Source organism: Oncorhynchus kisutch, linkage group LG4, assembly GCF_002021735.2.
Source record: "Oncorhynchus kisutch isolate 150728-3 linkage group LG4, Okis_V2, whole genome shotgun sequence".
NCBI lineage: Eukaryota > Metazoa > Chordata > Actinopteri > Salmoniformes > Salmonidae > Oncorhynchus > Oncorhynchus kisutch.
The window spans coordinates 31701135-31717872 of record NC_034177.2 but is presented as its reverse complement, the minus strand read 5'-3'; the positions used below and the strand labels follow the sequence as shown (position 1 = coordinate 31717872).

The 16738-nt window shown below is 39.8% G+C and overlaps 1 protein-coding gene across 1 annotated transcript; it reads left to right on the top strand.

Moving 5' to 3' along the window:
• The first annotated feature begins 3799 nt into the window (after nucleotides 1-3799).
• Nucleotides 3800-12151, top strand: LOC109889383 (tripartite motif-containing protein 16). Its single transcript, XM_020480784.2, has 6 exons — nucleotides 3800-4441; nucleotides 4693-4779; nucleotides 6605-6838; nucleotides 7359-7518; nucleotides 10418-10477; nucleotides 10585-12151. The coding sequence occupies exons 1-6, from the start codon at nucleotides 3833-3835 to the stop codon at nucleotides 11160-11162; spliced, it is 1728 nt and encodes a 575-aa protein (XP_020336373.1). The 5' UTR covers nucleotides 3800-3832; the 3' UTR covers nucleotides 11163-12151.
• The last annotated feature ends 4587 nt before the right edge of the window (nucleotides 12152-16738 follow it).

Genomic DNA, 16738 nt, shown 5'->3' with positions numbered 1-16738 from the left:
GTACCACGTCATACTTGGCCATAGTTTTAAATAAATCCTATTTTCTTATGAACTCTCTGGTGCACTTTCCCACTTTTTACTGAGTCAGATAAAATCTTAAATATATTTTCAGAACTATGTTTTGTATTTGTTACCTGGTGTTAGTTTGGTAAACCTGCTAAGTGTCATATTTTGACTATTTGCTGACAATCTACAGTCCCCAAACTGAATGCTTCATTGTTATTGGCATATGCAAATTGTACTCGTAATGCCAAGTTAAGAGTCGTCCAATCATGGGATGAAATGACATTTTTCATTGTTTGCTGTAAAATGTTTTTTTCAAATCATGATTTGAACTTTAAATCACTTCCTGAATGAAAATGTGTTAATGTTAACCAAAACCATTAAACTCTGTTAGTTGTTTGCCTGCCTGTGTTGAGTTTTCTCCATCTACTGTAATGTGTCTGCAAGTTACTCGTCCTCTGCTCTCTCAAATCCTGTTTTCCTCTTAGGATTTAAAAAAATGTATTATGCTTGACTCTCCCACAGGGATTCTTTAGTGCAATTAACACTGGAGCAGAGGCTGGACGAAGTGTACTTTTTAGTCAGTCACATGTCTGTATTGTCAGTATTTTAGGTCACAATGTACCATCTTCTGTTTCAATAAAGGACATTTTGGTTAAATTAATGCAATTCCCTTCAAAATGGGAAATTAAGGCCTTGTTTTCAGTTCTCATTTGATCTTCAAACATTTCAATCTTCCTGTGCCACCACCACTACTTTATCTTGGGTAATTGTTTCATGTACAAAATGAACTAATTTAAAATAGTCAATTTTTTTCTGTTCTCTATTGACAATGAAGCTCTTCAAATTTGGAGAACTGTATAAACTGGAAGTGTTTTGTCAAGATCTGATAACATCGTGTAGGGTGTGCCAGATAAAGCCAATTTGGGGCGGCAAGTAGCCTAGTGGTTAGTGTTGGGCCAGTAACCGAAAAGTTGCTGGATCGAATCCCCGAGCTGACAAGGTTACAATCTGTCGTTCTGTCCCAGAACAAGACGGTTAACCCACTGTTCCCTGGTAGGCCACCATTGTAAATGAATAAATCTGAATTTGTTATTAGCGGACTTGCCTAGTTAAATGATAAAAATTACTTTTAAATGACCTTTTAAATGTTTACTCTTAAAATTCATGTAAGATGTAAGTCATACAGTAGTCTGTCAGTGTAACTGTCATTATGACTCAACTCCTTTATAAACATTCTGAGGAAGCAGCTGGGCAATTAAACTGTAGGACTCCCCTAACTCCAGATAATTAATGTTTTGTTCTTCTTGAATGTTGTGAAATGAAAAAAAAGGAATTAGGAATTAGTGTCCTACTGTTACCCAGCTGCTATACCTTAAGTGTATTTATGAAGGAGTTGAGTCGTAATAAAGAACTAATAAACAAGAGCACAGAAAACGACAGGGTTGTTTGAGGATGGTTATAAGGAAGTCTGTTAGTTTCACTTCTACATTCGACTAAGTGCCTTCAGAAAGTATCCATACCCCTTGACTTATTCCACATTTTGTGTTGGAGCCTGAATCTAAAATGGATTAGATTTTTTTGTTGTTGCTCACCCATCTACACACACTACCTCATAACAAAGTGAAACATGTTTATAGAAATGTTAGCAAATGTACTAAATACAGAAATCTCATTTACAAAAGTATTCATGCCCCTGAGTCAATACATATTAGAATCATATTTAGCAGCGTTTACAGCTGTGAGTCTTTCTGCGTAAATCTAAAAGCTTTGCACACCAGAATTGTACAATACTTTATTAAATTATTCTTCAAGCTGTCAATTTGGTTGTTGATCATTGCTAATCCTTTTTCAAGTCTTGCCATCAATTTTTCAAGATAATTTAAGTCAACTGTAACTCGGCCACTCAGGAACATTCAATGTTGTCTTGGTAAGCAACTCCAGTGTATATTTGGTCATGTGTTTTAGGTTATTGTCCTGCTGAAAGGTGAATTTGTCTCCCAGTGTCTGTTGGAAAGCAGACTGAACCAGGTTTTTCTCTAGGATTTTGCCTATGTATAGCTCTATTCTATTTATTTTTAGCCAAAATTACTCCCTAGTCCTTGCCGGTGACAAACATACCCATAACGTGATGCAGCCACCACCATGCTTGAAAATAGGAGTGGTACTCAGTGATATGTTGTTTGCCCCAAACATAACACTGTATTCAGGACATAAAGTACATTTCTTAGCCACATTTTGATACACCATCCAATGTGTAATTAGTAACTTCACCATGCTCAAACATAACAATGGTCATTATGGCCAAACAGTTCTATTTTGTTTCATCAGACCAGAGGACATTTCTCCAAAAATAACGATCTTTGTTCCCATGTGCAGTTGTAAACCGTAGTCTGGCTTTTTATGGTGGTTTTGGAGTAGTGGCTTCTTCCTTGCTGAGCAGCCTTTCAGATTATGTCGATATAGGACTCATTTTACTATGGATATAGATACTTTTGTACCTGTTTCCTCCATCTTCACAAGGTCCTTTGCTGTTGTTCTGGGATTGATTTGCACTTTTCGCACCAAAGTACGTTCATCTCTAGGAGACAGAACGCTTCTCCTTCCTGAGCGGTATGATGGCTGCGTGGTCCCATGGTGTTTATACTTATGTACTATTGTTTGTACACATGAACGTGGTACCTTCAGGCATTTGGAAATTGCTCTCAAGGAAGAACCAGACTTGTGGAGGTCTACAATTTTTGGCTGGTTCCTTTTGATTTTCTCATGATGTCAAGCAAAGAGGCACTGAGTTTGAAGGTAGGTCTTGAAACACATCCACAGGTACACCTCCAATTGACTCAAATGATATCAATTAGCCTACCAGAAGCTTCTAAAGCCATGACATAATTTTCTGGAATTTTCCATGCTGTTTAAAAGCACAGTCAATTTAGTGTATGTAAAGTTCTGACCCACTGGAATTGTGATACAGTGAAATAATCTGTCTGTCAACAATTGTTGGAAAATGACTTGTATCATGCACAAAGTAGATGTCCTAACCGACTTGCCAAAACTAGTTTGTTAACAAGAAATTTGTGGAGTGGTTGAAAAACAAGTTTTAATCTCCAACCTAAGTGTATGTAAACTTCAACTTTAAGTAGAGCGCCATGACATAATTTTCCAGAGATAATTAGCCAGAGAGAGAGAGAACTTTCTTTGAGGCATTGTAATTGAGATTGTCACCTGTAGAATTACATTTACTAGAACAGCCATGCCCATTCAAGTCAACATTCCAGGACAGTTGGACCAGCAACCATCAACTAAACTGACATTACATGTGCCACATCAGATTGCCACACCAGCTCTGTCAGGAGGAATGGGCTAAAATTCACCCAATTTATTGTGGGAAGCTTGTGGAAGGCTACCCGAAACATTTGACCCAAGTTAAGCAATTTAAAGGCAATGCTACCGAATACTAATTGAGTGTATGTAAACTTCTGACCCACTGGGAATGTGATGAAAGAAATCAAATCTGAAATAAATAATTCTCTCTACTATTATTCTGCCATTTCAGATTCTTAAAATAAAGTGGTGATCCTAACTGACCTAAAGCAGGGAATGTTTGCTAGGATTAAATGTCAGGAATTGTGAAAAACTGTGTTTAAATGTATTTGTCTAAGGTGTATGTAAACTTCAGACTTCAACTGTATGTGCTGGCCATAACTGGTATCTGAGATGTGAGTTCACAGATCCAGGAAGTGAAATGTTATAGGTCCGTGAAAGCCACTCCTACTCTGCAAACAAGAAACTAAACGTATCTCTGACGCTCAGTCTTTTTACGTGTTTCAAAATGGCAGAAGCCATGGACTCGGTCAGTTGTTCGATCTGTTTGGAGATACTAAAAGATCCAGTGACTATTCCCTGTGGACACAGCTACTGTATTGGCTGTATTAAAGGCTACTGGGATCAGGAAGATCAGAAGCTTGTCTGCAGCTGCCCCCAGTGCAGACAGACCTTCAACCCAAGGCCTTTTCTGAACAGAAACACAGTTATGGCTGAAATGGTGAAGACACTGACAGAAACAAATACTAAAAAGAAGAAGAAGAAGAAGAAGACAAAACTCCAAACTGCTCCTCCTGCTCACTGTTATGCTGGACCTGGAGATGTTGAGTGTGACGTCTGCACTGGGACAAAATTAAAAGCTGTCAAGTTCTGTCTGGTGTGTCTGGCCTCTTACTGTGAGACACACCTCCAGCCTCACTATGAATCTCCTGCCTTTAAGAAGCACAAGATGGTCAAGGCCTCCACTCAACTCCAGGAGAAGATCTGCTCTCATCATGACAAACTACTGGAGGTTTACTGCCGGACAGATCAGCAATGTATCTGTCATCTGTGTATGTTGGATCAACATAAAGGTCATGATATAGTCTCTGCTGCAGCCGAAATAGCTGAAAAACAAGTAAGAACCTTAATTCACTTGCTTAAATATTAAGAATTACAAAATAAAACAACGGATGGTCCCTATGTACCTTATTTGCATCTGAACAAGGACGAATTCCATTTATGAACTTGCAAAACAGGAAAAAATACACAGAACACTACATAACCCTTTTCCTTCGATAAGACATGGACATTGACATGCCATAAAGTCTGACTATCATTCATTAGAATAGAAAAATAATGAATGAAATGACATTTGTTTCTCTACAGAGGCAGTTGGGGGAGAAATCTAAGCAGAGAATCAAGGAGAGAGAGAAGGAGATGCTGGAGGTGAGACAGGCTGTGAAGTCATTCAAGGTGAGTTTTGACCATTTGTGACCAAGCGCCTCGATTCGGTCTTATGTAGCAAAACATTTTTGTACCAACATTTGAAATTGTGTTTTTTACATTAGATAAAAGTAGAGACACAGAGATAGAAAATGGTATATCATACACTGCAGTTAACGGACAATGGGAAAGTAATTCTGCTTTGAAATTTGATTAACTTGTAACCCCACTTTTGAGAAAATGTCCTTTTGAATGTTTTGGTACATACTGGAGAGCTCTTCTTTGTCTACGCCCATTCAGCATCGTTCACACCCTCTTAAGCATTAGCCCCACCCATCTCTTTAAGGATTCACATGTGAGGCCATGTGGTAAACTCACGCTAAAATCTAAGTATATTTGTCACATGCATAGGATACAGGTGTAAACAGTATAGTGAAGTGGTTAGTTGCATAGTAGCAATATCAAAAACAGAAAATATCCTGATAAAATATTTTATCATTAGTAGATGATGCTTACCTGACACACGTGTCTAAATTGATTGGTCATGTGAAGGAAATGCTATAATCCTCCCACGGCCACATCTACTAAGTGGGTCACTATTGTCTAGACATGTACACATATTCAGGAAATATAGTGGTTGGCCGTATTCATCCCCAGACACACCTGGCTAATTTGATGGGTCATGTAATAATCAGGGACCTTTGTTTAGACATGTAGCTAGCTAGATAAACAATGAACTAGCATAATCCCAACTCATACTACTAGCAATACAAACATTGTCATAGATGTAGTATGAATCTGCAGGTAGCTAAAGCTAACAAACTAGGTTCAGCGTTAGCTAGCTAACATTAGCTATAACTAGCAATGCAAATTAATTTTCTGATTCAAATAATATTACCTCACAGATCATACATTTAACATGAGCAACATTTGCTAACTAACAGTATGCTTTAACTTGCAATAAAAAATGATTTTCTGACTAAATTAGAAACATATCTGAAAATGTAGCAAGACTCTTACCCATATACATGGATGATCACTTCACGGCAGAGTGGAACCATTTAACTCAGTTTGTTTGTAGCTGGCGTTACATCTTGTTTGGACAGCGTTGTGTCTAGTCACTCCGGTTCACACTGACCGTGGCCTGTGCAGAAATGAACCCATCACTTTTTACAACTGATCTGTCGATAGTGCATGTTAAATTCAGGGCGTCAATGTTGTTGAGAAAAGTACTTCTCAATGGCTAATGTTATATGTTTTAAAAACAGCACGGTAGAAAGGACTGTCAACACATATTGAGCAGCTCACGTATAAACAGATGTGTGCTACATGGCAGACCAATCCAAACTCATCTCCCGGCATTTCCAGCCCATCCATTATCTCAGCCAATCATGGCCAGCGGGTAGGCTCTTGTCTTTTTCTGTGGCAAAACGAACTAGGCTCGTAATTTAACAATTGTATTCGTATTGTTGGATGGAATACAAGTTTGTTATTAAGGCAAATGAAAGTTCACATGTTCCAGAAGGCATTTCTGCCAAAAAACACATTTTGATAAAAAATAAATGTTTATGTTCGAATGCCACTCCTGTGAAGTAGTGATGTGCGACATGCTCCTAGTTTCCTGAAACAAGTCACATTTACATGCTTTCACTTAGCAGATTGTCCTTTCTAAGTGACTTACTATTCTTAAACTAAAGTCCAGCAAAACTAGAGCCAGTTAGGAATCCATGGAGGGCCACATTCCCATCCCACTGAACCTCACTGTGGGGAACAGGCTGTCTGGAGTTCTGGTGAGAGCTGAGTGAATGGGGTGATTAAAATGCCCCCCACCTCTCCTCTTTGTGTGTCCTAACAGCACTCTACACAGGCAGCAGTTGAGAGTAGTGAGAAGATCTTTAATGAACTGATCCGCTCCATTGAGGGAAGGCGCACAGAGGTGAAGGAGCTTATCAGAGCCCAGGAGAAGGCTAATGTGAGTCGGGCTGAAGGACTCCTGAAGCAGCTGGAGCAGGAGGTGGCTGAGCTGAAGAGGAGAGAGGCTGAGCTGGATCAGCTTTCACACACAGAGGATCAAATCCATTTCCTCCAGGTGACGTCACTGTCCATTGCAACAGGTGTCTCTAATTAAAGGGAAATCTTTAATTAAATTATTTGAATTGTGCCTTCCTGTGTTATACTTATGCCTAAATGTTTATTCTGTTCTATTGAGCCATTAATTTTATGTTCGTATTCTTATATTTTCTTATTTCTTAGAACACTCGCAGACCCCACAAGGCAGGGGGCATACACAACAAAAAACATAGCACCAGATAGGATATGAACATGTCATAAGCATTTATTTATTTATGACAGAAAATTGGCTTTAAAACTGCAAAACAAAGTTCTCAGCCTCATGGAAAAATGTGTAGAATAGCAGTAAATTAGTTCTAAAACAGCAGTTTATTGGAGGTGGGAATACTGCGCTAAGCCTCTGGTCTACCTGCAAGTAAGCATTTTGTTGGATGGTGTATACCATGTGTATCACATACGACTAAATAAAATAAAATTTTAAACTAATTTGTGTTTCTCAATAATCATATTTTCCTTTTTTCCTTGTCTTTTGAATCTAGAGTTTCCAGTCTCTCTGTGTCCCTCCTGGGTCTGAGGCCTTACCCAGCATCACTATCAACCATCACGTCTCCTTTGAGGATGTTATGAACTCTGTCTCTGAGCTGAGAAACCGACTTGAAGATATCTGCGCTGGAGAGATAATTATGTTGTCTGTACAAAGTAAGGACACATCTTCTTAGACCACATTAAAATATGGGATTCAATCAATTGCCGATGGTTACGTTCCTGATAGGGCATTTGATTTACACTGCAGTGTGTCCTAAATGGATGGAGTTGACTCTTAATTTAGAATCTGGTAGTGCCATGGGAAATTAAGCCATGGAATTTTGCTTAAATTCATTTTAAAAAGTTAGCTTATAACAGTGAACCTTTTTTGTGGGATACACAAGGCAATTCTAGGTCTTTCTAGGGCATATTTTGGTTAAACTATCCCCAATTCATTAGCAACCCTCTGCATGCACTCTTCCATCACATGTACAGCTGATTCTCAAGATCTTGCACACTAATGAGATGCTGTTGAGGTAAGTTTTGATTACAATACTGGGTGGGGTGAATATATTTTATATGACGTACATTATTTTTTGTTAACTAGTAAATAGTAGCCTACAGCAAAGTGGGTTTAAATCATTTCTAACTTGATAACAATTTCTGCTAGTTAGTTTTTTTCTACGATGTGGGTTTTAGCTTGCTTGAGCCTTTTAACTGAGAAGTGTTAATTCACCTGTTTCCATACATGTTTCATTTTAAAAGATGTATCTTACAAAGGAGTTGTTTAATCTAACTGCTTAACTATTTATCTGTACATCGAATTGTAATAGAGATCTTTTCTAATCTCTCCAGGAATATGCCATGGGCACTATCTGATGACATTTCACTGAAACTAATGTAGAATGAAAAGCTGTATACATTTGCAGATACTGTGCCAAATCATATGTGAAGAATGCAACAAAGATGCAGAATAATCTGGCCAAGTGCATAAAGTCCCCTCAGCGCTCACAACAAGCAACCTCTGACAAAAGTCCCTCGGATAGAAGTAGAGGTGAAAATGATGAATCAGAAACCTTATCAATAGCAACAACTCATGGTCTTCCTGGGATCAGAAGTTTTTTTTGACTCAATGGAAGAACGTAGTCAGAGAAATGCTGATGAGTGTCTTGCTCGAGCTGTGTATGGAACTGATTCACCTCTGATGCTCACAGGCAATGTGTATTGGAAGAGATTTCTGAAAAGATTTCAAGCAAATCATAGAGAAAACATGCTGTATTGCAATCATCTCTGATGGTTGGTCGAATGTTCGTGGGCAAGGAATAATTAACTACATCATCTCCACCCCTCAACCAGTATTCTACAAGAGCTCAGACACAAGGGACAACAGACACACCGGCCTCTACATTGCAGTTGAGCTGAAGGCAGTCATTAATGACCTTGGACCACAGAAGGTATTTGTACTGGTGACAGACAATGCTGCAAACATGAAGGCTGCTTGGTCTAAAGTGGAGGAGTCCTACCCTCACATCTCACCCATTGGCTGTACTGCTCATGCATTGAATCTGCTCCTCAAGGACATCATGGCACTGAAAATAATGGATACACTCTACAAGAGAACCAATGAAATGGTTAGGTATGTGAAGGTTCAAGTTATAGCAGCAATTTACCTCACCAAGCAAAGTGAGAAAAATAAGAGCACCACATTGGAGCTGCCCAACAACACCCTTTGGGGTGGTGTTGTCATCATGTTTGACATTCTCCTGGAGGGGAAGGGGTCTCTCCAAGAAATGGCCATATCACAGTCTGCCGATATGGACAGCCCCATCAAGAGGATCCTCCTGGATGATGTATTTTGGGAGAGAGTGGTAAGCAGCCTGAAACTCCTGAAACCTGTAGCAGTAGCCATTGCACGGATTGAGGGAGACAATGCCATCCTGTCTGATGTTCAGACTCTGCTTGCAGATGTAAGAGAATAAATCCGTACTGCCCTGCACACTTCACTGTTGCTCCAAGCAGAGGAAACTACAGTTCTGAATTACATCAAAAAGCGTGAAGACTTCTGCCTGAAGCCCATACACGCCACAGCGTACATCTTGGACCCCAAGAATGCTGGCAAGAGCATCCTGTCTGGTGCAGAGATCAACAAGGCCTATTGTGTCATCACTACCATGTCTCGCCACCTTGGCCTGGATGAGGGCAAGATTTTTGGCAGTCTGGCAAAGTACACTTCCAAGCAAGGGCTTTGGGATGGAGATGCAATATGACAGTCGTGCCAACATATCTCATCAGCCACTTGGTGGAAGGGACTTTGTGGATCTGAGGATCTTCCCCCTGTTGCCTCCATCATCCTCCAAATCCCACCAACATCAGCCACCTCAGAGTGCAACTGGTCCTTGTTTGGGAACACACATCAAAGCACGCAACAGGTTGACCAATACAAGGGTTGAAAATTGGTGGCCATCCGGGCAAATTTGAGGCTTTTTGAGCCTGACAACGAGCCATCCTCAACAGGGTTGGAAAGTGACAGTGAAGATGAGGCCTCAGAGTTTGATGTTCAAGAGGTGGACATTGAGGAGGTCCAGGGAGAAGACATGGAAGCCTGAGAGGAAGACAACCAAGCTTTAGTTTCTAGACTATCATTTTACAGACGTATGTTGAAAAAGTTTTTGGGAGATGCGATGGATCATTGGGGTCATTCAAAATTCCCTTTCTATTGTTGTTCAGTGAAATCATCCCATGTGAAGATTCCTTCAATTAAAGTTGTCAACTCATTTAATTACATTTCAATTCATAACTAAAAACTTTTTTACATTTCTATTGGAAGGATTTAATCATTTGCAATTATGTCTACTTATGATGAGGTAAAAGGTTTATGTTTCTGTCTCCATATGATATAGTAAATATATCCAATGCAAAACATCTGTATAATTAGCATATATTTTTGTTAATTCCCATATATTCCCATTAATTCCCGCGGAAAGTTTCCACCTCTGAATATTCCTCAATGTGCAACCCTAGGCGTGATCAGTCTGGAAGGACCAGTCATGTTTGATTCTCTCTGTTTTCATAGTGTCAGGACTTCACATTGTCCCACCTCCTGTGCCCAGGACCAGAGAAGAGTTCTTGAAATGTGAGTTAAACACACACACACACAAAAACATACTTTTTTTTATTCAACAATACCCACTGACATCTTGAGTTCATCTTCACCACAGCTTTTCTCTCATATATTCACAGATTATTGCCAGCTGACTTTGGATCCCAACACACCAACTCAACGTTTGTATCTGTCTGAAGAGAACACAAAGGTGGCATACAGTCGTGAGCGCCAGATCATACGTCCTCACAATCCAGAAAGATTTCAGGTGTGGCACCAGGTGCTGTGTAAAGAGGGTCTGTCTGGGGCCTGCTACTGGGAGGTAGAGTGGAGTGGGATGGTTTCTATAGCGGTCTCATATAAAGGGATCAAGAGGCACGGTGGAACAGAGTGTTGGTTTGGGAACAATGATAAGTCCTGGTGTTTGGTATGTTATTCAGGTGGCTGCTCTATCAGGCACAATATGGCACCATTTGTGTCATGTTTGGGATTTAAAAGGGACTTTGATAAGGACTTTACAAAAGAGATTCAAATCCCTGTCGCGCCCTCCTCCAGAGTAGGAGTGTACCTGGACCACAGTGCAGGAACTCTGTCCTTCTACAGCGTCTCTGACACAATGACCCTCCTTCACAGATTCCAGACCACATTTACTGAACCCCTTTATCCTGGGTTCTATTGTAATTGTGATTCATCCGTGAAGATAATTCCTTTGCCTTAACACTACATGTGTCCAATCTTCACATACTAAAAAAAAAAAATCATAATTTACTGTAAATCTGATTACAGAAATTAGTGTTATCAACAGGAATCAAATTTGATAACTCATTTTTATGTAAATGTAAAACTTTAAAAGGAAAATGACAATGAGTAACATTTTCTGATCTGAAATGCAAAAAGCAACTGTGTTACTTACAGTAACAGCATGATGTATCTCCACTTGAGATGAGATGGTGGAGATCATTTATGCAGACCTAAAGTAAAGTCAACCATGCACGGAATTAAATGATGTATTGTGTTGTTGAATTTTGTGGATTATTAACGGTTTGAAATGTTATGACTTTTTGGTAAAACTCCCTTATAACCTTTGAGGGCTGGTTAGTGGACAGAAAAGGTAGTCGTCACCTTTAGAGAAGAACAAATTGCTTTATCAAACCAGGAGAGGACAGCAGGGAGTCAGAAAGCTGAATTTATTGGCTGTCTCTAAAAATGTTACTAGCTGTCTCAAATCTCATTGGAGGAGAAGGTCAGAGAGAATAACCTCCTGGATCCTCTCTTCCAATGTGCTTTGAGAGGAATTTAGAAAACCAGGATAGAGGAAGCAAGGGTATGACAACTAGTAACATTTTCAGACACATCCATTGCATCTAATATCTTTATTTTTCAAGCAGCAAACAAACTTGATTTTATGAGGCAAATCATGCTGGATTTGTTTTGCTGGATCGCTCTCTCTTTCTGAAAGCTGCCTATTCCTGTCTTTCACTCAGTGCTCTCGGGCTTTTTAATTATTTGAACTAAACCCCCACCAGTGCTTAGGCTTTGATTGCAAAGCTTTATATTTGACTAAATTAAAAAAAGTGGGGGAAACACTGTCTAGGCAAGAGTGTGTTTTAAGTAGAAACACGCAGAATACCGTGTGTGTAAAGCTCTCATTGAGCAATCACCACCAGGAGATTGAACTGCACAGCAAATAAAAAATCCTCAATCTTGTCTGTTTTTCCTTCTGGTTCCAAAACGTTGCTGATTTTCAGTGTAATGTTCTGATGCTGTAGTTCTTCACCAAGAGAGCAGGATAGCAACACAGCAGAGTGGCACATTGACTCATCTCAATATTACACCACTTTTGACATCAGAAAAACTTTTTTGATTGAACTATCCCTATTAGTGTTTTCTATTTTTACTAATGATCTCCCACTAGCCTTACACCAGGCCTGTGTGTCTATGTATGCTGAAGATTCGACCTCATACACGTCAGCGGCCACAGCTAGTGAAATCACTAAACAAAGAGTTGCAGTCAGTTTCAAAATGGGTGGCTAGTAATGAACTAGTCCTGAATATGTTGAAGACTAAGAGCATAGTATTTGGTACAAATCACTCCATAAATGTTAAACCTCAGCTGAATCTGGTAATGAAGGATGGCTGTTGAGTGGCTGTTGAGCAAGTTGAGCAGACTTAACATGTTGGACTGTAATTTGTCATAGTCAAGGCATATTAATTAAATTGTTGTAAAGATGGTGAGAGGTCTGTCTGTGATAAAGAGATGCTCAGCATTCTTAGCACCACACTCGACCAAACAAGTACTGCAGGCTCCCGTTTTATTTTGACTTCTGCCCGAATATATGGTCAGGTCTTGCAGTGAAAAACCTTGGAAAGCTGCAGCTGGTCCAGAACAGAGCTGTGTCTTGCTCTTCACTGTAATCAGAGGGCTAATGTCAACAATATGCCTTTCAAACTTTCTTGGCTCGAAATATAGAAGAGATTGACTAAGTTAAAACACTTCTCATTTTTGTAAATATTAATGTGTTAAAAATTCCATACGGTCTATTCATTCAGCTGACAAACATACAGTTGAAGTTGTAAGTTTACATACACCTTAGCCAAATACATTTAAACTCAGTTTTTCACAATTCCTGACATTTAATTATAGTAACAATTCCCTGTCTTAGGTCAGTTTGGATCACCACTTTATTTTAAGAATGTGAAATGTCAGAATAATTGTAGAGAGGATGATTTATTTCAGCTTTTATTTATTTATTCACATTCCAAGTGGGTCAGAAGTTTACATGCACTCAATTAGTATTTGGTAGCATTGCCTTTAAATTGTTTAATTTGGGTTAAACCTTTCGGGTAGCCTTCCACAAGCTTCCCACAATAAGTTGGGTGAATTTTGGCCCATTCCTTCTGACAGAGCTGGTGCAACTGAGTCAGGTTTGTAGGCCTCCTTGCTCGCACACGCTTTTTCAGTTCTGCCCACAAAGTTTATATGGGATTTAGGTCAGGGCTTTTTGATGGCCACTCCAATACCTTGACTTTGTTGTCCTTAAGCCATTTTGCCACAACTTTGGAAGTATGCTTGGGGTCATTGTCCATTTGGAAGACACATTTGCAACCAAGCTTTCATTTCCTGACTGATGTCTTGAGATGTTGCTTCAATATACAGTGCCTTGCGAAAGTATTCGGCCCCCTTGAACTTTGCGAACTTTTGCCACATTTCAGGCTTCAAACATAAAGATATAAAACTGTATTTTATGTGAAGAATCAACAACAAGTGGGACACAATCATGAAGTGGAACGACATTTATTGGATATTTCAAACTTTTTTAACAAATCAAAAACTGAAAAATTGGGCGTGCAAAATTATACAGCCCCCCCTTAAGTTAATACTTTGTAGCGCCACCTTTTGCTGCGATTACAGCTGAAAGTCGCTTGGGGTATGTCTCTATCAGTTTTGCACACATTCCTCCTTGCAAAACAGCTCGAGCTCAGTGAGGTTGGATGGAGAGCATTTGTGAACAGCAGTTTTCAGTTCTTTCCACAGATTCTCGATTGGATTCAGGTCTGGACTTTGACTTGGCCATTCTAACACCTGGATATGTTTATTTTTGAACCATTCCATTGTAGATTTTGCTTTATGTTTTGGATCATTGTCTTGTTGGAAGACAAATCTCTGTCCCAGTCTCAGGTCTTTTGCAGACTCCATCAGGTTTTCTTCCAGAATGGTCCTGTATTTGGCTCCATCCATCTTCCCATCAATTTTAACCATCTTCCCTGTCCCTGCTGAAGAAAAGCAGGCCCAAACCATGATGCTTCCACCACCATGTTTGACAGTGGGGATGGTATGTTCAGGGTGATGAGCTGTGTTGCTTTTACGCCAAACAACGTTTTGCATTGTTGCCAAAAAGTTCAATTTTGGTTTCATCTGACCAGAGCACCTTCTTCCACATGTTTGGTGTGTCTCCCAGGTGGCTTGTGGCAAACTTTAAACAACACTTTTTATGGATATCTTTAAGAAATGGCTTTCTTCTTGCCACTCTTCCATAAAGGCCAGATTTGTGCAATATACGACTGATTGTTGTCCTATGGACAGAGTCTCCCACCTCAGCTGTAGATATCTGCAGTTCATCCAGAGTGATCATGGGCCTCTTGGCTGCATCTCTGATCAGTCTTCTCCTTGTATGAGCTGAAAGTTTAGAGGGACGGCCAGGTCTTGGTAGATTTGCAGTGGTCTGATACTCCTTCCATTTCAATATTATCGCTTGCACAGTGCTCCTTGGGATGTTTAAAGCTTGGGAAATCTTTTTGTATCCAAATCCGGCTTTAAACTTCTTCACAACAGTATCTCGGACCTGCCTGGTGTGTTCCTTGTTCTTCATGATGCTCTCTGCGCTTTTAACGGACCTCTGAGACTATCACAGTGCAGGTGCATTTATACGGAGACTTGATTACACACAGGTGGATTGTATTTATCATCATTAGTCATTTAGGTCAACATTGGATCATTCAGAGATCCTCACTGAACTTCTGGAGAGAGTTTGCTGTACTGAAAGTAAAGGGGCTGAATAATTTTGCACGCCCAATTTTTCAGTTTTTGGTTTGTTAAAAAAGTTTGAAATATCCAATAAATGTCGTTCCACTTCATGATTGTGTCCCACTTGTTGTTGATTCTTCACAAAAAAATACAGTTTTATATCTTTATGTTTGAAGCCTGAAATGTGGCAAAAGGTCGCAAAGTTCAAGGGGGCCGAATACTTTCGCAAGGCACTGTATACACATACATTTCCTGCCTCATGATGCTATCTATTTTGTGAAGTGCACCAGTCCGTCCTGCATCAAAGCACCTCCACAACATGATGCTGTCACCCCCGTGCCTCCCGGTTGTGATGGTGTTCTTCGGCTTCAAGCCTCCCCCTTTTTCCTCCAAACATAGCGATGGTCATTATGGCCAAACAGTTCCATTTTTGTTTCATCAGACCAGATGACTTTTCTCCAGAAAGTACGATATTTGTCCCCATGTGCAGTTGCAAACCGTAGTCTGGCTTTTTTATGGCAGTTTTGGAGTAGTGGCTTCTTCCTTGCTAAGCGGCCTTTCAGATTATGTCGATATAGGACTCGTTTTACTGTGGATATAGATACTTTTGTACCTGTTTCCTCCAGCATCTTCACAAGGTCCTTTGCTGTTGTTCTGGGATTGATTTGCACTTTTCGCACCAAAGTACGTTCATCTCTAGGAGACAGAACGCGTCTCCTTCCTGAGAGGTATGACGGCTGTGTGGTCCCTGGTGTTTATACTTGCGTACTATTGTTTGTACAGATGAATGTGGTACCTTCAGGCGTTTGGAAATTGCTCCCAAGCATGAACCAGACTTGCGGAGGTCTACAAAAACAATTTGAGGTCTTGGCTGATTTCTTTTGATTTTCCCATGATGTCAAGCAAAGAGGCACTGAGTTTGAAGGTAGGTCTTGAAATACATCCACAGGTACACTTCCAATTGACTCAAATGATGTGAATTAGCCTATCAGAAGCTTCTAAAGCCATGAATTTTCCAAGCTGTTTAAAGTCGCAGTCAACTTAGTGTATGTAAACTTCTGACCCACTGGAATTGTGATACAATGAATTATAAGTGAAATAATCTGTCTGTAAACAATTGTTGGAAAATTACTTGTGTCATGCACAAAGTAGATGTCCTAACCGACTTGCCGAAACTATAGTTTGTTAACAAGAAATGTGTGGAGTGGTTGAAAAACAAGTTTTAATGATTCCAACATAAGTGTATGTAATCTTCCGACTTCAACTGTACTTATCCCTCCAGGCATGCTACCAGGGGTCTATTCACAGTCCCAAAATTCAAATGAAGTTAAAGCAACACACAGGATTTATAGAGCCATGGGCAAATGGAGATCCCTGCCATCTCAAATCATTAAAGCAAACAGCTAAATGAACTTTTTTTTAAACAGCCCCTCACAACACAACGCCTCTACACTTATTGACCTAAATAACTTGTAAACCTAAGCATATGTACTGCTGTATGAATGTGGTGTAGGAAAAATAATATGTAAATTGTTGAGGTGGAAACCATTACGTTTTGAGTGGGAACCCTTTCCACCTTTTTGCTTGTCTGGAAACTATTAGGTTGAAACTTTAGTGGGAGGAAACTACACGAATCAAGGTTGCTGAGCTCAAAATTTGGGGGAAATAGCGGGAGTGATACTTCGGTGCAACTCCATATGCAAGAGATTACATGTTACCCCAGGATACCCATGTCAGGCAGGAACTGTAGATGACAAGGTAGCTATATT